The 22020-nt window shown below is 37.5% G+C and overlaps 1 protein-coding gene across 1 annotated transcript in view; it reads right to left on the reverse strand.

The window, feature by feature from the left end:
- The window catches only part of GLIS3 (GLIS family zinc finger 3), a 124708-nt gene that overhangs the window by 93285 nt on the left and 9403 nt on the right, over positions 1 to 22020 (reverse strand). Inside the window, exon 2 of the mRNA XM_010223129.2 lies at positions 2754 to 2961. Within this exon, the coding sequence (XP_010221431.2) occupies positions 2754 to 2961 (208 nt within the window). The remainder of the gene's footprint in view (positions 1 to 2753; positions 2962 to 22020) is intronic.

Below are 22020 nucleotides of genomic sequence, written 5' to 3' on the forward strand. Positions count from 1 at the left end.
CCTAAATACAAATTGTCAGTCTGCAATAGAGCAAGAAAAAAAGAAGTAGGGTTTAATTTTTTCCTATGTTATATATTTACATCTGTAAAATAAATCTAAGTAGGTCTTTGTTAGCATGTTAATTTAAAATAGATTTTCGCCTTTTTACAAGTAGGGGAAAAAAGCATGCATCAATGAAACAAGTCTTATAGACTTAGAAGAATTATATTCACATATGTAGTGGGACCAGCGGTATTTAAAAAACTACTGTTTACTAATGTAAATGGATACACATGCCAGCAAAGAACTGCATTAACTCATAACATCTAAAATCAAAAGTCAATTTAACTGAAAAACCCACTTCTCATAACAAAAGCCATTTCTTTAAAACCCAGCTCTCACTCTAAGTAAGCATTTTTTGAGGGAGAAGATACATACAATTAATATGAAAATGAAGAGCCAGATATAACATGGTGCCAGATTCTCAGATGGTATTAATTGGCACATGAGTGCTTGCTGTAATCTAAACCACTTGTATCTTTGGAACTGACTCTTTTATGAATATTTACAAGGGATTTCTGCCATTACTTTCTGTTTTTTCTCTAAGTGCATAGGCCACACACCCAAGTATAACCTAGAATCTTAACAGTAAGCCCAGAAGACTTAAAAGATGTTTTCTTATCGTTTTGCATGTCTTCTGTTCACTAGCCAAGAACGCTTTGCTCTTTCCTAAGTCCTTCTCTCACTTACATCAAAGTGAATGGCAGTATTACATCTGTTTTCAAGAAGCATGACCACCTCCTCTGAAAAGTTGTTTGAAAAACTTCCTGAATGATGGGTGGAAGGTTTTATCCTTCTTGGACTATATACCAAAATCTGATGTTATCTGCAGCAAAACTCCAGTTATGCCAACTTTTTCCATCACTATAAATCAAGATGAAACATTTTGTTCTGGGTCAATTCAACAAATAATCTGTTTGACTGAGCTGCCAGAATGTAGTACATGATCCATCCTCAGCAGTACAGCCCAGGGGAAGCATTCAGTCAATGAAAGAATGTGTATGTGTGGGATATATAAATTGAAAAGCTTGAAAAATAAAATAGCAGCTCAGGCTGATGTGCTTTAACGCTGAAACAAATCAAAATTCTGTGTTTTTACAACCTATGTATTAAAATCTAAATTAAAACTTCTTTTGACAGAAAAATTGCTGAAATGGACATTTTTGGTGTGACAAGTTCTTATTTTTTTAACATTTCATTAATAAACACTAAAAGAGATTCAAAGAGACAATGGATCCCAGAACTGCTAGAATTACAGCTTCAGTTCACCCTTAGTAAATAATTCTTTGAAGTAGAAACAAAAATGTTTATCTCAATCTTGATATAGTATACACTACCATACCATCATGTAAAACTGATAGTGTTTGGAATCATACAAGTAAACTTAATATTTATGATTATTGAGCAGACAGATAGCAATTCATGATATCTGCATATTATCATGTTGATTTTTGTCTTCACATGTATGTCCTTGCATTTTTCACCAGCTTAGCCATGAATAGTTTACCATAACACATTTATATAGGAGGCATAATGAATTTTTCTATATTGTTAGAAATTAAGAGTACCAAGGGACTTTGTCTTCACAACTGAAATGACAGAAATGACACTCAAATTTCACAGTAGATTATAACAGGGTTTTCTGCCACTTAATATCAATCATAATCATTTCAAGACTGTTCCTTGCCTTGTAATAAATTATGTAAAAAATTGTGTTCAGAATAAAAACTCTCACTAAATAAGAAAGTTAAATTTACTTCAATCAACAGAAGTCATATCTGGAAAAGTGAGCAGGTAACTTCCGAAGTGACACTAGAATATTTTACCACTGTATGTTTAACTGATATGCTATATAAAATATGTTTAACTAATATCCATCAATGTGCCTACTATGGAGATTGTCTAAATGAACATTTTCCGTGTGTGTCCCCCTAAGTGTCCCTCACGCCTGTGTGTCTGTAATACTGACAGTTATCACCTCAAGAAATATTTCAGTATTTACAAACTAAATTATAAATAATTAAATGCAGTTCAGTGATATAAAAAGGCAAGATTTACAGAAAAGGGCCCTAACTATTACTTAACTACTCCCAGGAGCTGGGAAAATGGACAAATTTTCAGGCACCCAAATACTCCTTCAGATGTAATAGGGAGAGATGCAGTACACTGATGGCTAAGTGTAGATTGGACACAATTGATCTGATCTGGTCTTGATTCTGTTGACCAGTTAAACATTTAAAATAAATGGTACTTGATGAGAAGAGGCAAATGTTAGCAGGGAATTTTACTTTTCATAGTTTGACATTAGCATTATTTGATAGGCACCAACATAATTTTGGTAAGCGTAAAAACCAAGGTCACTGTCCCCACAGATTTAACACTTGGTGTATATCAGCTTTCATTCCTCACAGCATTTTCTGTCATTTATTTCCTATGTAGAAAAACATGGTTATGTGACTAGAAAAATCTTTATCTAACAAAAAACCCTATGAAGCATAGAAAATGTGGAGACAGATTTCACACTTCCTTTGAATTATCTAAACTAGTCTGTTTATGGTTAATGTGAATTACATTATGTTTGATTTCCCATGACATAACAGAGCATCACTTAGGCCACTACAATTATCAGAAAAGGTTGCATTCAAATGGCAACAGAATTAAAATATTCCCCATTCTTTTTAATCACCAAAGAGAAAAAAAAAATAATTCAGGACCTTGTATCAGATGGAGGTACACCCAGGTTGGAAGCATCCACAGACCTCTGTAAGCTAGGACTGATCTGGTTGCAAGCTGTTGAGACCTGATTAGCAGGAGGAGAAATAGGTCCCAGCCGTTGAACTGTCATGGGACTGCTGGTGACTACTAGATTGTTGCAGCTGCCTTTTCCAATGGACTTGTACTGGGGTCCATAACCAAGACCTCCTAAAAATAAACAAGGCAGGTTAGTATGCAACTCCCATGGGTGAGGACGCATAACTCATGTCATGTTTAGCACAAGAGGCTTGAACTGAGCATATTCAGTTCAAACGAAACAGGGGAACTATGCAGGATTTTAAAACCTTCTCCATACATGAAGAGCATGCTTTAAAGGGGAATAAATTAGGCCTGTTAGCAAACAAAGACTGAACTACCTGAGTGAAAGGCCTAACATCATGGCTAAACATGACTAAGCACCAGAAAAATCACTGCCAGAAGAGTTTGGTTAAACAGCAGTTGAGGGATAGCAAGCCATAATGAAAGACTACTGCTAAACTCTCTCTGATGATCAGTAACAATGCGAAGAGGTGGAAGAGCACAACCACGCCATAAATCTCACCCACCACCAAAACCCACTGCTCTTAGCAATTGCAAGCCTTCCATCCTTCCTAACATTAGCCACCTAAAAAGGGGGATTGCTGGGATGCATGCAGTTGACACCCCTGCTGTACGTCTGGTGTAGAGAAGCTCATGTGCATTTCCATCACAATCAGACTGATTTATTGCTGAGATCCAGCATTCCTGAGATGCCTGTGGAGAGGAATTTAAGCTGAATCAAACCGAAAAGTATCCACAACATTCTCTAAAAGACCACAATCTGCTTTTAATCATTGCTGCCATGACTCAAGTTGATGGCTCTTACGCAGTAGCATGGGATTACAGAGGAACATCACTGCACATGCTCTGTGTACTTTGTGTCCTAGTTTGGGTCCCAGGTCATGGTGTACAAAATCTCTTTGTTTTAAAACACAAGATGAAAAGTTAAAATGTAGGTCATGATCTGGAAGTTGTTTGATGTCTAGCAAATTCTCACAGCTGTTGAAAATGAGTAATTACATTATCCATATTTGTATCAGTTTCCCTGTGTTCAGACTCTTCTGAGGCAGGACAGTAAGATCAAGATGAATATCCTAAAAAGTATTTCAATCATTTTAAAAAATTCTTCATCCACTTTTGACTTCCACTGTACAACTCAGGCTACTTCCTTAAAAGGGGGTTCAAGTGAGTTGTGAAGTTCATAAAGAAGTAAGTCACAGTATTCATGGCCCACACAGTCATAAGAAGAAAAGCCAAATCCTTCAATCTTCTCCAGAGCAAATACCATTATCTGTAAAATTTTCACCCTAGAAATTTCAAATGATACAATTTCTTTAACAAGGGAACAGAAACAGATGTGTTAGTTTCTCTTTCAGAATTCTGTGGTTTCTTTTCAAATCCCTGTTTTTGACTTTAAGAAGCATGGAAGTTCACCACATATATAGTCCTCAGTCTACCAGTATCCAAAGCATTATGTAAACTCATTTATGGATGTTACAAGCTGATCTCATGATTCACAACCAAAACTTACTTAATGAGATGAAATATAGCAGCTCCTTAACAGTCACAACTACTTAGAAAAACACATGAACAATATAGCATTCATTTATGCTAAATTTAAAATGCAAAAGTACCTCAGACTGAAATTTATCAGGAAAGATTGGAAATCGTCAAAAACAAACATGTAAGTAAAATTCTTAGTATTGCTAGGAAAATTCCTAGCATTTTGGGCACCAGAAAAGCTTTGTGAGATTGATCTCTCCAGAGCTGAAAAATCTAATCTAAGGCATAAGAGAATGTTTTCTTCTTTTCTTTCTTGTAATTTACATTTTGTAAACATAAGAAGAAATCTGAATCAGTCTGAATCAGCATGTTATTCAGCAAGTTGTTTTTCTGATACTACAGGATGCTAAAATGTAACAAGACAACAAAATTAAGCAAAAAGCATAAGATATTCCTGATAATAATATGAATACTTGCTCAAAAAGGAAGAAAAATAAAAAGAAACTTAAAAGACACTTTCACCTCATACAAATTCTATACAGTACACCTACATACTTATGTATACTGTGTGTGTATAATTAGATATTTTTTAGAAAAACGGTTTCATTACATTGAAGCAAGGGATTTCTGCACTGAGGTATATGAAGAATAGGGAAGCATGATATAAGAACATAAGAAAACCAATTGCTATTTGATACAGAACACAGCCGTGAAATTTGCACACCTTAAATATATCACTTAATTAATAAAATACAAAACTATTCCTTTGCCTTGAAAAAAAATCCACAATTTTACCACAGAATTGTACTAAATACATTCTGATTATTTCCTGGATGATAACATAACACCTTTCTACATAGCCACTCCCAACATATTTTGGATAATAAACAATAATATCCACATGCATTGTATCCAAAAAGAGAAAAACAAGGAAATCAAGAGTTGTGCACTAGTCTGATTTTTGTTTAAAGACAGGCCATCTGACATGTAGTTGGTCCAGATGAAAATCTGAAATCACAGAAAGAGATTGCTGATTATAGATGGTGGAAAAGGAGCTCCTTGGAAAAACAAACCAACCAACAAGCATGCAAACAAACAAACAAGAACAGAAACAAAACTGAAAAATACAGTAGGGCCAAAACCAGAACTGTTAACATAGAAAGTTATGCCCTCAACACCCTGTGGTTTTCCATTGTAATTGAAGGTTCTGTTCTTATCCTCAGCACCCTCAACAATGCTAAGAACTTTTAGAAAAGAGAATTTCATGTGTCAGGATCAAGTCCAAAGATACTTAATTGGCCACTGAAAGCAGCAAAACAACAAAAAGCATATTTTTGAGAGATCTTTTTAGTGGGATGACAAATAAAATTGGTGTAAAAATTTGCCTTAGGAAACATTTGCCTGCAGATTTCTCTCAGGCAGAAATGGAAGGTAAAGTTTTTGATCTTTTTCTCAGTAATACACATTTGCTGCTATAGGGCAAAATAACATTTATTCCCATGACAAAATAAATAAATAAACAAAAGAAGAAGACAGAATGGTTATCAAGAAATAATCTATCATTAAATCATAAAATTTTATCCATTATCATTATCATCAACTTCTCTTCTGACCTGCAGGTCCTCTAGCAGCATTAATTTGTGCGGAGCTGCTGAGACAAGTCAGGGCAAAGGAGATGCAGCTCGTGCTGGCCAGGAGCTATCTGCGGCAGGACGAGCACCCCTTGGAGAGGTGGAACACAGACACCTGCTTTGCGCAAGCCTGCTAGGAAGAGGCAGCCTCTCAGAAAAGGGGTTCAAAAGTGCCGATTAAATTTGAATTGGCAGAAGGAGCATGTGCTGGATCAGCATTTGGCATCATATAGCCACTGTGTCAGAGGAGTCCTCTGTCTGGATTGGCCGTTATCATTGACCTATAGCCTAAAAAGTTAAGATCAATGGATAGATAAAGACAAGATAATAGAGGTGGAATTAATCCAGAACTAAGAAGCATGCCATGTATTCCATATAAACATATTACATATACATCAAAAATATACTTTGTTAATAATTAACAATAATATTTAACAATCATAAACACTAAAAATACCTTATGGAAATATTTTAATCCATTCACTTCCTTTTTCCTAGCCTGCTTATTTTCCTCCTTGCTCTACAGTTGGTTAATAGGTATGCTTCCTTCATCTATGATATGCAAAATTATTTCACTGCATTCTTCTGAAAAACTTACAAAGAATGCAGAAAACCAGAATTAAATAGACTAAACAGAGTTTTGTATGAAATCTTCTTATTCATATCACTCTTCTTTCTGGAGGAGAGTCCAAAAGATGAAACATTTTTAACATATTTTCTTCTCATGCATATTGATTGAAAAACTTAATGTCTGTGTCCCCTTCAATAGCCAAGACTAGTGGCCAAGACTAATGTTAATTCTGGCAACAAACTCATCTTGTAATATGAAACTACTTTACATAACCTTTGTAAATCTAGACCACGTTTCCAATGAAAATGATATTCAACAGAATGATAATAAAAACATTCAACAATGACAAAAAAGTTTTGTTTGTTGTTCTGAAATAAACATGCCAAATACATAATACCAGATCAAATTCAATCAACTGTTATGTCAATAAATTCTGCAATAATAGAGTCAATCAGAATGAAATAAATCTACTAAAAATTATAGTTTCACCTGAACATCTGTCCTGATTATATTGTTAGAACACCTAGAAATAATAATAATAAAAAAGGAGGCAAGGGTGATTTTTCCAGAGGCTTTTGTTTGTTTGTTTCTGTTGATTGTGCAGTATGCAGAGCTTTAAAAATGGTCAGCTTTAATGTTCTGCAATTTCCCCACCTTGTATAGATTTTGCATTTACAAAAACAAGTGAAAAAAAAAACATGCTCAGAAGAGGACATTGAAAAAAAATGAACATTTGTTAAGACTGTGTCCACATAGATCAGACTATAAACCACCACGATCCTTTTGAATGTTCTTCTACCTTGCTGAATCTTGTGGATACTGCAGCCTCAGGCATCCCTTAGGCCACATGCCATCACATCCTTCAGGATAAATGACTATGAGGGAGTTAGTACCCTATATCCTTGAATCCAGTTCCTTTCTTGTAATTTCTCAAGCCAGTTAAGAGGCACCACTGAACACCAGCTGGAGAGAACAACCACACAGCAGACCCTTTGAACACCCCTTTATAAAATAAAAATGCTAAACTGGAGCTTCAAAAAAAAAAAAAAAAAAAAGAGAAATAGAAAGACAGGGCTAACTTCATCTATTAATGCAGGATCGACCAATCTCTGGATCTGCTCAGGAAACTGGTCTTTTGAGAGACCTTGAGGCTTACAGCTGAACTACGCACAAGTCTCTTACAATTTAGATTAGGTATGACCAACTTCAGTTACTCAGAGTAACTTAGTTAGAATCAGTACAGTATTCAATCTGGAATTTCAGGGTATAAACTAGTTGGTAAGCTGAGGCTCAAAAATTGCCCGATTAAGATATTTTTAGAAAGTATCATGAAACATAGTAGTTTATCAACTACGTAGACACTGAAGAGAAACAGTCTTGGCATTTGTTTTCTTTAAAAATTAAAAAAAAAAAGTGACTCTATAGTTAGAAAAATCTGAAATTGTGATGCGAAAGAGCATAAAAAGAATAAGTAAATATAGATAATTTTTTTTTTAACCTCTGAGTTTTTAACCTCACTGTTTTGAGTCTTAGCTCATATTTTTCTTGGTCACTTAGAAATCGTAATCCCTTGTTAGGAAAAAAATTCCTCCAAAGCATCTGGCAGTGGCCGCTCAGAGCATTAGATAGACAATTAATCTGAGTAATATTGGCAATTCCCATGTTCTTAACTGTTTGCACAAGCTTAATCTTTACAATCAAGAAAAATAATCTGGAGGAAATACACTTAGCAGAATTATATGACCGCATTGTATTATGAGAAAAAAAAACTATGCACTGCAAAAGCTCTCTACACTTTGAATCTTGGAAAGGTGGTTTACTATCAGAGTGCACTTGGTAAATTAGCTTGTATTAATTTCCAGCACTATTTGTTATTCACTTGTATGAAGTAATCAAGCACGTATTTTCAGTGACTCTGGGGTGAGACAAAAGAGGCTGGCAAAGCAAAAAGAAAAACAATGTCTCCCTTCAAGTGGAACCAAGCTAAAAATTATCCAGAATTGATTTGAGAAAACAATGCTTTGCAGGTAATTAACTTGGCTGGTCTAAGGCACCCAGGAATGAGATCACCTAATTCCATGGAAGTGAATTTGGAGAAATATGACTTTCTAATGACCAAAATACAAATGTACTATAAAATAGATTAGCTGGGGAAACTTCAAGGAGAATGCATACTTAGTAACACAAAGACAACATTTTCAATTAGATCTGCATTTATAATACTTCATATTAACACATTTTTACTTCTATTAAGAAGATCCTCCTCCCTCAATTAAAAAGCTACTTTGAAAGCTTTTTTGAAAGTTACTTTGGTATCTTATTTTCCATAAAGAATAAGAAGTTATCAGTTAAACACCGCACAAACAGGTAAATATTTAACTGGACTAAAATATAAATCTTTCAGCCGCATAAGTAACTCCTTAGTCATTGCCTGTGAAATTAGTGGAATGAGTTCTTGCTTTTTCTTAAAGTGATTTGCCACCTGCAATTGCTTCTACTCTTGTGCTTCTTATGACAGTATATGTTATGTGCTCTCCCATTACAGAAAAACATACTTTACATCTTTGCCCTATGTTATCACTTATAAGAGTTATTCGTAGTAGCCTCTAGTAAGTTTCTATCCACTAAACTTAGGTCAATTATTTAACTTAGAGTTCTTAAAAATGAATACACTGGGAAAGCCTAGTATTTTTAAACAACTGGTAGGAATCAAGAGCAACTCCACTGGCAAAGTTATGGAAGTATATCTATCAGTGCAAAAAAAAAAGGTGGAAAAAAAAAAAAGGAAAAGAAAAGACAATTTAACCTGTTCAATATCAGTCTTGGCCAGCTCCTTAGAATGCCATTACAACACAATTAGAAAAAAAACTATGAATAACCTCAAAATGGATGGATACAGATATTGGAAAGGACAACAGAGGAGCACAATGGAATTACAGATAACACCTTTCAGTTGCAGTGACATTTCACAAAGAATCACAGAATGGTTGAGGTTGGTAGGGACCTCCAGAGATCACCTAGTCCAACCCCCCTGCTCCAGCAGGGACACCCCGAGCACGGGGCACAGGGTGGCATCCAGGTGGGTTTGGAAGATCTCCAGAGAAGGAGACTCCACAACCTCTCTGGGCAGCCTGTTCCAAGGCTCTGTCACCCTCACAGGGAAGAAGTTCTTCCTCACATGAAGATGGAACTGCATATGTATATATATGCACCCATTACCCCTTGTCCTGTCACAGGCCATCAGTGAGAAGAGTTTGGGCCCATGCTCTTTACATTCTCCCCTCAGGTATTTGGCAAATAACTCTTTGGATTGGATCTAAATGAAGACACAACATATATTTGTACAAATACGAATGCATGCACTGTTTTTTTTCAACTGACTTGAAAGTATTACTACTTGACTGGCAAACCAAAAAACAATATTGTTAAAACATGCTGATAAATTGTTTGGCTCGAGATGAAAGCAACTCTTAAACATTATTGCACTCAGCTGCAAAATAAAGTTCATTAACTCAGACATTTTGGGAATATTTCTTCTCTGATACCATCTGATTGTCATGCCGAATTACAATGTGCTAATGAATCACCACAAGGACACTGAAAAGCAAGTTTTATCTGCTGGAAGGTATCATCTTTGAAAATATTAATTCCTTTAATCTTTTAATTAACTTTTGGCACTCTTGCACTAAACTAGACATGGTGCAACATCTTCATATACAAAAGCAGCCACCTATGGAGCAGCAACAAGAAAACACTTTACAAAAATGCCTATTGGGACTGCAGTAGCACATCCCCCATCACAGTTTTCTTTTAACACTGGTTAACCTTACTGTACTGCTGTGCTTTTCTTAAGGTTGGAAATGCATACTGAGTATTCTTTTTTTTATAAATTCCTGAAGTTTTTTTCTCCTGTAATTTTAATTAGAAGATGCTCAGAGTAGACAATTTCTGTTGTCTCAATATTCTTAGTGTTTTAGAGAATTCCTGTTAGTGCTGCTGCTATCTGCTAAGGATCAAGTGCAACCATGTCTATGTACAGCTTTGTTGTTGGAAAGACTTCACTGTTTCATGCACGGAAGCACAGTGACATACCTCCTGCTCACCCCACAACTGGTGTTTTCTTGCTGTGATCAGTGGGCTACCTATGCCTAGACACTAGCTAATGTGGAGGCTGCACAGGTCATAGTGAGCAAGTGGCTGATGTCCCCAGCTACGGCCAATGTCACATCTGACCCTCTACATTGTAATGCATCAGTGCCACATTGTTGTTGCATATCAGAATCCAGCAGGACACATCTGTTCGGTGAAAAAATGTATGATAAAGGCTTTGTCCAGTGTTAAATTGCAACCCTGAGTGAAGATGACTTTCCTAATTTTTATGAATAACTCAGAATACCTCACCACTTCTTTTCAGTAAACCACTTCTGCTTCCTCAAAAGGCTGAAAAGAATGATCAGCACAAAAGAAAAATAAATGCCATCTTGCAGAATATTGATACTAATTAAGAACAGGTGGCAAATGTTAGCATTGAAAGAATTGCAGAATTTGGCTCTTGAAAGATGTAAACAGAACACAAATCTCTTGTAATCAAATTCAAACTGTTTTTGCTTCCCAGATTGAAGCCACTGTTCAGGGATACTAATTGTAATTTTTAAGACTGCAGTGTCCCTATCTGAGTTTCTAAGTTGCACAGTTTTCTCTTTCTCCACTCATTAAAAATAAGATGTTGCTTAATATTGCTTCCCTTAAAAGTTTTTAAGAGGATGCTATCCTAGCTGACAATTTAACTAGGCAGAAATAACAAGCACACAGCCCAAATAACATATATTCAAAGGAAATTTATGTTCAGTTAACTGGCTTAGCTATGGCTTTCAAAATTCATTTAAAAGTTTGTTACTTCATTAAATATCAATACATTTCAGGATCTTAAAAATCTTTTCAGTAAAAATATAATTGTAGCTTCAAGCGAAAATCTTGTTAACTGACATATACATTTCAAGTGTACTTATAAGAAACTATCAAAATCTGATCTTCTACAATAGCAGTATCTGAAAGCATTATGCAAATCTCATTCCATGTATAAAGAAATGTTTTTTTCTCTGTGTGCATTTTGAAACAAATACAATTTGTAAAAAAAAAAAAAAAAAATTACACATTGTTTTTATAATTAAAAAACTCGCTGTGCTGATGTCTGGTTGTTCCATCTCTATAAGAATCAGTTCAACCATTCCTGTGTCTCATCTACGGGAAGTGGTTGTTACTCTCCTTACAAAAAATAGCAAGCTCAGAAAGGCAACTCCTAGGGGAGTTTAGGGATCACTGATACTCATAGCTGCAAGCCAGGGAGGCCAAAAGCCCAGTACCACTCACGGAAAGGACTTAACACCGTTAAGAGCATATGCAAGCACTCCGCTATAACAGAGAATATGTGAGTTACACATTTTCCCACTTCAGGATATAAGGGTATCTCCGGATAATTCAGGAAAACTTTTCCTCAACTTACTACTTTTTTCTACCTTTCTGGATTCCTCAAGAGTCCACCTGGAAGATTACTTGTGACTTCTTTAGAAATTTCTACTACTATCTTCATAGACAATCTTATTCTGTGAAATATGACCCATAAGGTACATTGCAATAATAAAATGACAGCAGTTCTCTGTTTAGAATCTTATTTAAACTGACTTCTAAAGACAGCCACCAGTAGCATTCTTCAGGTAATACCCTATTTCAGTTCCTTAAAAGCTGGAATGTTAACACATCATGAGGCACACAAAACATTCCACTTGTCTTTCCACTCTTACCCCTTCATTCCCAAAGAGGCAAACCCTGGGAAAATCATACAAACAACGACAAATATTTAAAACCTGCATTGTCACTACATGCTTCCACTCCTCTCGAAGCTTTAGACATTTTTCTTTGAATTTTATTCTTTTATTAGCCTGAGGTGTGCTAATTAATTAGACTTTCACTGGTCTTTTGTTGCAACCAGAACGAAAGGAGGAAAAAAAGAAAAAAGCCTACTCCTTGTTAAAGTGGGTCCATCCACCTTCCACAAAGCTAGGGTAATAAGAGGGAGGATTAAGAATCACTTGAATCTCGCATACCCTGTAAAAGACAAGTCCAGCTCCAGCCTCTGTCCTTGTCTAAGCCGATTTACCCAGTATGACATCTTAACCACAACTATGGCTCTGCTTTGCTGGAGAGGCAGTGGAAGTATCGGCAGGCTTTGGCACCTGAAGCTGGTTACTGGGTAAGGATAATTAAACGTACTGAGGAACCAAAGTGAAGTTGAGTATGTGTTTGCCAGTACAGTCCGAGGAAGTGAAATAATTGCTTGCGGTTGAGGCCATTTAATCGCCAAACGCATGCATGCCCTGCTCAGTGCAGATACACCATTGCTGAAGGATGGAAAACCACACAAACGTCCCAAAGGAGACAAAAATCTTTTAAAGAAGCTGGCCATGCCAACTGTGTAACTCCCAGCCACGCGTCGGCAAAATCAAGCAATAGCTAGTTTGACATTAGTCTAATGGAGACAAACTGCTACGCAGATAAGAGCAGAACGTTCAAGACAGATTATCTGATTTTTGAGGAGTCCATCCTGCCGTCTTCCACTGAGGCTGAATTCCCAAGTACGACAGTCATTTTTGCAAACAGAACCTGATCTCATGACCTACATAGATTATTTTTCAAAATTCTGTCATATGCAGATGCTCACCTACTCTTCTTCATACAATTATCTGTTATCTCTCTTTTTTTTTTTTTTCAGTATTCTGGTAAATAATGGACTGTAATACTTTGAACTTAAGGTGGATAGGATAAGAATCACCTTTATAGTCAGCCTTCACAGGATTTCACTAATAGTAAAATTCATGTTCAGTTGCATTACTTTTAAAACTTTTTTTTCAAAAGTCATGAATGTTTTAAACACGTGTTGTTGTAACCTAAAATATAGTGCAAAAATACAGGTATATATGTGCCTTAAACATTTTCTAATGACCACAGGAGGATTATAAAAGTAGAAAATATAGAGAAAAATTGAATGTGATCACAAACATTTCAGATATTACAGTTTCTCATTCATGAATTGTTAACTGAATACCTGGAAAAGGTAAAGGTAAAGTATATTACCTCCAAATTTTTCAAAGACTGCAGCTCAAGGTCAGGAAAGAGCATAGATATTTCTAGATTGATTAATGGATACTTTATTGAAATCACTATGTAGTCTTTGTGATATTAATTTTAAAATGTGCAATATAATCAACCAAACATCTGAACTGGCCAGCAGTTTTTCCATGAACAGGGCTTCTGAGGCAACTCCTCTAGAGCAGGGCATCTCTCATATCTGTAAATGCATGTAAATTTTTAAGCATTAATGAGATTGGGTCACAGCTCTATATGGTACCTCTATAAATTGTATTGGTCTGAAAAATTAAATTTAAAGTGCATAAAACTTACATAAATCGAAATAACTGTAGCTAAGTTATATATTTTAAATAAACAATGGAAGAAGCTTTATAAGAAGCATGTGTGTTTGAATTATAAACAAGCTCGTGCTTTTTTTCTTTGCAACCCTTACAAAATTACTTCTTTTCCATGCATTTTTTAAAAGTAAGCGATCCTAGTCTAGCTATAACATGCTATGTAGTTTTAAAATCCTTCTCGCAAAAGGAGCACCTGCTTTGAGAGATTCATTCTAATGATCAAAGGGGTAAAAAACTTTTCCAGATACTCAATTTGACCATTAATGAACTTAAGGTCAGTATAAGATAATGAAATTCATGACAAGAACAATCATGTAGTAAAAAATCTTCTCTTGAATATTTGTTCTTTTTCAGAACTTCTTTTGTTTAATTTGATTGATGTAGATTTTTTCTTTCTGATTTAAACATCATATTATTATACAGTTTCTTAGTATTCTTTGAAGCTGAATGAATGAAAAATTTTCTGGGAGAAGGAAGCATCCAACAAAAAGAAATAAATGAGATGCACTATGAAAAATCTAACGCTGTCAATTTTTTTGCTGTTTTTTTGTTGTTGTTGTTTTCTGGTGAACCCAAGTCTTCATGTTTAATGTAGGAACATAGTACATCAGAGCTCATTTTCTAATTAGAATAATAATAAATTCTCCTAGCCTTCACAGTGCTGTTTATAAATCGCCACTACTCAATATAAGGCAACGGCGATGGTGTTGGGAACACACAGCTTGCTCTTCACCCTCAACACCAGGCAACCAGGCACGCTATCCTCTAGGCCTCAAATCACTATTTCACATTTCCTGATTTAGTCTTTTTCCTCCTCTCTATGCTATTCCAGATTTAAAATGGAATGGGAATTTCAGATGGGTCTGGGTGGCATGAGCGCCTTATGCGAGCCTGAGCAAGACTAAGAGGTTACAGCCCCTGCAAAAGGGCAAAGAGAGGGTGAATGACTACAAGGAGATGTGAACAGGGAGCTCAGGATACATCATGACATGCCTCTGATGGCCAAAATGAGCTCCTACATCAAACAGGAAAGTTATTTCCATGCTTCTAGATCTGACTGACCAATGTCAGCACTGATCTCCCAAATACCTCCTAGACCGAGGAATCATAGACTCATAAAATCGTTAAGGTTGGAAGGGACCTCTAGAGGTCATCTAGTCCAACCCCCCTGCACACGCAGGGTCACCTAGAGCACGTGGCACAGGACTGCGTCCAAGCGGGTTTGAAGATCTCCAGAGAAGGAGACTCCACTACCTCTCTTGGAAACCTGTTCCAGTGCTCTGGCACCCTCACTGTTGAGAAATTTTTGTTTAAGTTCCTGTGGAACTTTTGATGCTTCAGTTTCCAGCCATTTCCTCTAGTTCTGTCGATGGCCACCACTGAAAAGAGGCCAGCACCATCCTCCTCACTGTCTCCCTTAAGGTACTTACAGACACTGATCATGTCCCCTCTCAGCCTTCACTTCTCCAGGCTGAACAGGCCCATCTCTCTCAGTCTTTCCTCACAGGGCAGATGTTCCAGGCACCTGATCATCCTTGCAGCTCTGCGCTGGACTCTCTCCAGCAGCTCCACATCCCTCTTGTACTGTGGGGCCCAGAACAGGACACAATACTCCAGACGTGGCCTCACCAGGACTGAGTAGAGGGGCAGGATCACCTCCCTTGACCTGTTGGAGACACTCCTCTTAATGCACCTCAGGATCCCATTGGCCTTCCTGGCCACGAGGGCACACTGCTGCCTCATGGTCAACTTGTTGTCCACCATGACACCCAGGTCCCTCTCTGCAGAGCTGCTCTCCAGAAGGTCAGTCCCCAGCCTGTACTGGTGTCTGGGGTTATTTCTCCCCAGGTGCAGAACCTTGCACTTGGCCTTGTTGAATTGCATGAGGTTTTTCACCGCCCAGTTGTCCAGTCTGTCCAGGTCCCTCTGGATGGCAGCGCAGCCCTCTGGGGTATCGGCTACTCCTCCCAGTTTCGTGTCATGAGCAAACTTGCTGAGGGAGCACTCTGTGCCTCCATCCAGGTCATTGATGAATAAACTGAACAGGACTGGACCAAGGACTGACCCCTGGGGGACCCCACTAGCTACAGGCCTCCAACTAGACTCTATACCGCTGATCACCATCCCAGATCCTGCTGATCACTGAGCTCTTCCATCCAGCCAATTCCTAATCCACCTCACTGTCCACTCATCTATCCCACACTTCTGAAGCTTGCCCAGGAGGACACTGTGAGGGATGGTGTCAAAAGCCTTGACAAGACTTTTTTTGAATCTGAAGCCTACTAAGAGCTACTGTGGCTGTAAAGATTTTGGTGAGTTTATTCATAAATTTGATACAAAAATCCAAAGCTGGTATTCACAAAACCTTTCCATGACAGCTCACAAGCAGGTGATCATTCTGTATTTACAAATCAAAATGTCTGTGCATTATCTTTGTACAATATCATATTGTGCTAACAATAGCAAAATAGCCCATTTTATTGTTGTATAATTAATCAGTGTTTGCACAGCTCTTTGAAGTATAAAACTACAATTTATTTGGCAAGACTTGACTGTATTCATCATCTATCCACAAAGAAAAAGAAGATCTGGGTGTCCCTTCTTCACTCTCCAGCGAAGATACACACGAGCCCAGCTAAGCGTGACCACCAGAGACACATGAAGAAGGTCCATGGTTTCATGCCTACAACAGAGACATTCTTGATCTAGTGTCCTAGTGCCCTACTCAAGTGCTCTGTATCTGTGACTTCCTGTAGCTGTGTGTAAACCATGTGTTTTCCATACTAGAACAGTGTTGTTTATTCTGAGCACTTTGATTGTTAACCTTACTGTCTAAAGGAAGAGGATGACTTAAACAGCTCCTTTTGAAATATCCAAAAAAAAAAAAAAACACCCAGAGGTGAAAGGCAAGGTTTAAACACACCACTGCCCTCCAGGTCTTGAGATTTCATTATGTTATTTAAGGGATTTCTTCCCCAAATCCGCCTCCAACACAACAGTGCCAGTAACCAGAAGCAGCACGGATTGACCTCAGACTTGGCTGCCACCAGCACATCGGTAGGTGCTCATCTTTGCTAGGTGTTTGCCCGGCTCACATAACCAGAGCCTTAATGCCAAGGAACATATCACCAAATCTTGAACAGGACTCAGCAGCATCTGAAAGAAGTTTATTAATATTCCTAGTCCAGGTATATTTCACACAGGAAGAAATATCCTGAAGGCTTCTGACAGAAAATTGGGAGGTACAACAATTGGGGAGATACAACAACTGCAGTCATTAAGTCACTTCTGTAATTTGCAATTTTAAAGTTTTTGGTGCAGTTAACAGCAACAGATTTTGTGTGGTACAGTATTACCAATGACCCAGAGTGCTTTGAAGTACTGCTATTGAGAAAAAAGCAACACTGGAAATCAAAGACAGAAATGGTAACACAAAAAAGGCCAACTGACATTAATCCAATACAGTATCACGTGTTTTATATTGTGTCATTTGAACTCCAGACTGCATCTTTCACAACAATCATTAGGTATGCATGATAGAAAATAATGGTGCTGACTTCACTAACTCAAAACAGCATTTAGAAAATGTTTCCAGTTAGAAAATGAGGTGCTTTGCCAATCTTCTATACCTTATTATTTTGCTTAACATTTTTTTGTATTCTGAAATACTCCATGATTTTTTAAAGTTTTAGAAAGAAGAGAGATAGAAAACTCCTATCTATTCTTTTCTTCCTGTCTTAGAAAGCCACTGTTACCTAGTGACTTGTCTTTTGCAGTTCATATACATTTTGAATCAGCTTTCTTTCTAAACTATTTTATCACATTAATTTCAGTAAAATGTCTCCTATGCAGGAATTTCTGTAGTAGATTTTAATTGGAATAAAATAAATAACATTTCCGTAGAAACCTCTGTCACAGCTACACTTTTCTGTGAAAGTTGAACATTTTCTAATAGGGCTTCTATGATTCGAAAGGCTAAAACCAAAACTATTTCAGCAACCTTTTGTGCCCCATTTCAACTTCCTCCTTTAACAGGGCGAACAAATTGTCAACATCTAGCAGAAATGTCTTTCCAGCTGCACAGACCTTACTACCTTTTTCAATAGACAAGTTTAATCAAAAAAAATCACCAGATTAAAGGAGAAACCTGCACCAGAGTGGAGAGTCATTCATGCAGTATTTTCCACAGCAAGAATGTTCACAGCCCTGTTTTCCTGACCACTGGAGAGAGACATGTAACTTCACAGCTTTTATGTTCAGACCTGTCTGAACCAACTCTTCCAAGTCTTAGTGTGAAGTCATCAGCCCCAGAGGGTTCGTTTTCCACCCTCAGTCCCTTTTCTGAGCACTGCAGTTTTCTGAGATAGCAGCTGCCTCTGCACTTTAGCACACACTCAGGAGTGTCTTTTGCCCTTCTACTTTTTCTGCATTTCTCCTTTTCTGCATTGTGTTCTGGTTTTGAAGGCTGATATTAAGCCAACCATATGACTTAAAAAAAAAAAAATTACAACTCTCAGTGTCCCTTGGTAGGATAATTCAAGGTCTCCTTAGGTCCCTCTCAAGCTAGAGTATATTCTAAGATCCAAATCTATGAAAACACATCTACAAACATGCCCCAAAGACAATCTGGAACAATCTGGAGGTATGAAATCAATGTGAGGGCACAATTGCTTGTTAAACTTACTAGCAGAAATAAATACACAGCTGAAGGGCATTTACAAATTTCAGTCCTCCTGCTGTACCTATACTGACATTTCCAATGTCTGTAGTCTAGGTATGGCTCTTTACTCCCATCAGCACCAAACTTTTTATAAGGAAATTTCTACAGATTTCCAGAGAATGCCGTTTAGAAGGAAGCTCCTGACTTGGCACTGCCAGCCTGCATGTGTAAGCCAGTTACTTCCACTGCAGCCAGTCTGAATGCCAGAAACATTATTGCCTTTACCTGGAACCTGTTAATTTTGGTGAGAAGTCTCCATAGCTCAGGGCAGAGTTTAAGGATGGCCACAGAATAGGCACCAGGCTTTCCAGACAGGAAAGGTACACAGCATACAGCAAGTGATCTTCCAACAGTTCCCAAGGTCCCAAGGCAGAGAGCATTTCTCTTCAAGTACAAAACCATTTTCAAGCATTGCCCTTTCTTTGAAATCCCACTCATTTTCCAGCTACATGCATAAACAAACCATCCAAAGCATCCTGCTCTTGCCACTGCCAAAAGCATCAGCAGTCACAAGGAGCACTGCAGGCTGTGTCTGGGGATACCTTTCACTAATTAACTGACACTAGTGCTAGGTCAGTCATGAGAAAAACAAAGAAAGAAAAAACAACATTTGTTTGAGCGTGACAGCTAATCAGAGAACGTTTGGTTAGCTAGAACTTGAAAGTCAACTACAGATTTATTAACAGAGGTTCAGACAGTGGTTTATAGCAAATAGACATTTAATCTAGATAAAATGTGCTATGGCTTAAATTTTGACTTACCTTCAGAAATGTGGCACAGAAAATGTCGGGTGGAATGTGGATGTTAATGCTGTGCAATTAAGCACCACAGTTAGTCACCAAAGTAATAACCTTTTCTGTCGTGTCAGAAATGATGGTGAGTACCTCCCACATTATCTGGGTATCTGAGTAAAGCATGAATTGTAAATTCAAGTATGAAGTCAGGAAAAGATTAAAATTATTTCTGGATTTTTACTTATTTCTTACCTTTCAAGGCAAAAATGAACGAACTGCTGATACACCTCTCTTTTATTTTGTTTATCTTCTGTGCAGAAACAGAACCTTTATTTATGATATTTCCTAGTTATACACATAAAACTTCTGACAGTTCCAAAGACTTTTCAGTGGACAAATAGGCTTAACATCTACGAGTGACAAAGGAGCTTTTGAAAACCATATTCCTAAATGGTACATTTATTGTATAAAAGTAGGATATAACACTACTTAGGGGTTTACAGAAGTGTTCGGTTTAGGCTTAGACTCTTCATTATAGCAATAGTAAAGAAAAGATGGAATTGAGATGGAATTAAGAAAAGAGACATTAGTGTGAAACAGAAGAATATTTTCATTATAATTGTGAGATTTCAGGACACTGAAAAGCAGAGAACCTTTTCACCTTGGCATCTCCATCTTCAGTCCAGCCAATACTGAATAACACCTGAAGTGGAGACTTGAGTGATCCCCTGCTGAGGGCACTACTCTTGGCATTTATAATAATAATAATTAAAAAAAATATTAAAATTCTGGCTCCCAAAATTCACTCTAATTTTGCAACAAAGTTTGCACTTTTCTGAAACCCTGGGATAATGAGCAGAGGGACCTGTTCCCTTTTCCAGAGCTACCTCAGAGCAAAGCCAGGCAGAAGAGCGGGCTAGAGTCAGGCAGGAATGAAGGATTTGTGATGGACCAGTGAGGTCCCTCTCAAATGGCCAGGGTTGTCCTCTACACACAAACGCCCACACAGGCTGGGAGCAAAAGCCTGTGGGGGGTCATGTGTGATCAGTTCAGTTTTTCCTCATGCTTATTTACCCTAGTTGCTATCATTTTTAATATTGCTACTTTAGTAAATTCACCCTAAGTATAGGTGTCTAAATATCTATGACATTTATCTTCATAATGGTAGGGCTGATGCACATCCTCAATCACATGGGGCTTTTCCACTAACATGTGGGGAGCTGTATTAGATACAGCACAGAGATTGTTCCTGACACTGTGCTGGGACTCTTCAACAGAACAGTAACATTTACGAACCACAGATTAGGAAAATCTCATCGCTACATTAAATAATTTACTTTCTTTTATTATTATTGTTTTTTTTTCTTAGACCAATTTAAAAAAAAAAACTACTTGGAGGGGGGAAAGTGTCTTTAAAGTCAGTTGCTTGCCTTTTTCAATGTCTGAAATATTTGTCAGGGTTCATTCACCACACTGTCAGTTTTAATATACTCTGAAGTAATTTTTCTGGGAGGGTGCCTTAACACTGTGCATTAATTCTCATCTAGATTCTGTAAAAAAATATTTTTGAATGTCAGGTAGAATAAGAATCACCCAGGATCTCTGAAACCACAGTTGTCTAAGTACTTTTGAGGTTGAAAAAATATGACTTCCATGAGACTGCGGGAGATCCAGATGTGGCTGTGGAGAGCCATTTATCCCGATCTCACTGCTCTGCAGATCAGCAGCACACCACCACATAATGGTTAAGCCCCTCCTATGCCTTCTTGGAGGCCATAGGACTGGAGGAAAGGAGGCCACAGGACTGGAAATGAAGTATGCATCCTGTCACCATTGTTTAAATATCCTTCTGCATATTCATCTTCAGTAAAAACTTTTTTTTTAAGCCCCATTATATTAAAAAGTACATAGTACTATGTCAATGTCATTCAAATCAGCCTTTCTTGAACACAGAACAATGCCTTTAGGGCTAAAACAATATTTTCTACTATTGATCTTTCAACGAGTCCATTTTTGCAAGAAAGTTCCAGCATTCCAACAATAAAAGCAAAGAGCGCAAAGTAAGTATTAGAACCCAAGCCTGCAATTCTGAGTCTCATGAAGCAGTCACTAATTTCAGAAGGAAACTGGCTGGACTTTGTGGCCTCGTAGGAAAAGAACACTTTTTTTTGAGGCACATCTGCAAGGGGAAAGCATAGTGATGAAAACAGAAGTTTCCTCCTCGGGGCAGCCAGAACGGCACTTCATCTCAACAAAACTTGCCAACTCTGGGGCCTGTGCCAGTAACAAGAAGAAAAATGCTCATTAGAGGATAATAATGCATTGTCCTTCTCTCTTTACCATGCAAAACGTCTTGGATGGGAAGATAAGGTTGATGGGTCTATGCAGGACAGATGCAGGGAGTCCATTACCACCATCAACACCAGGTCTTATCAATGTTCTTATACTTTTTCAAGACAGATATTTGCTACTGTCAGGAGGGTCAGAGCTGCAGTGACTAAATGAAGGCATACTTCTCTCACACACCATTCTTGATATTTTCAGC

Source organism: Tinamus guttatus, unplaced genomic scaffold (assembly GCF_059628265.1).
Source record: "Tinamus guttatus ecotype Peru unplaced genomic scaffold, ASM5962826v1 Tinamus_guttatus_pri_ptg000446l, whole genome shotgun sequence".
Classification (NCBI taxonomy): Eukaryota; Metazoa; Chordata; class Aves; order Tinamiformes; family Tinamidae; genus Tinamus; species Tinamus guttatus.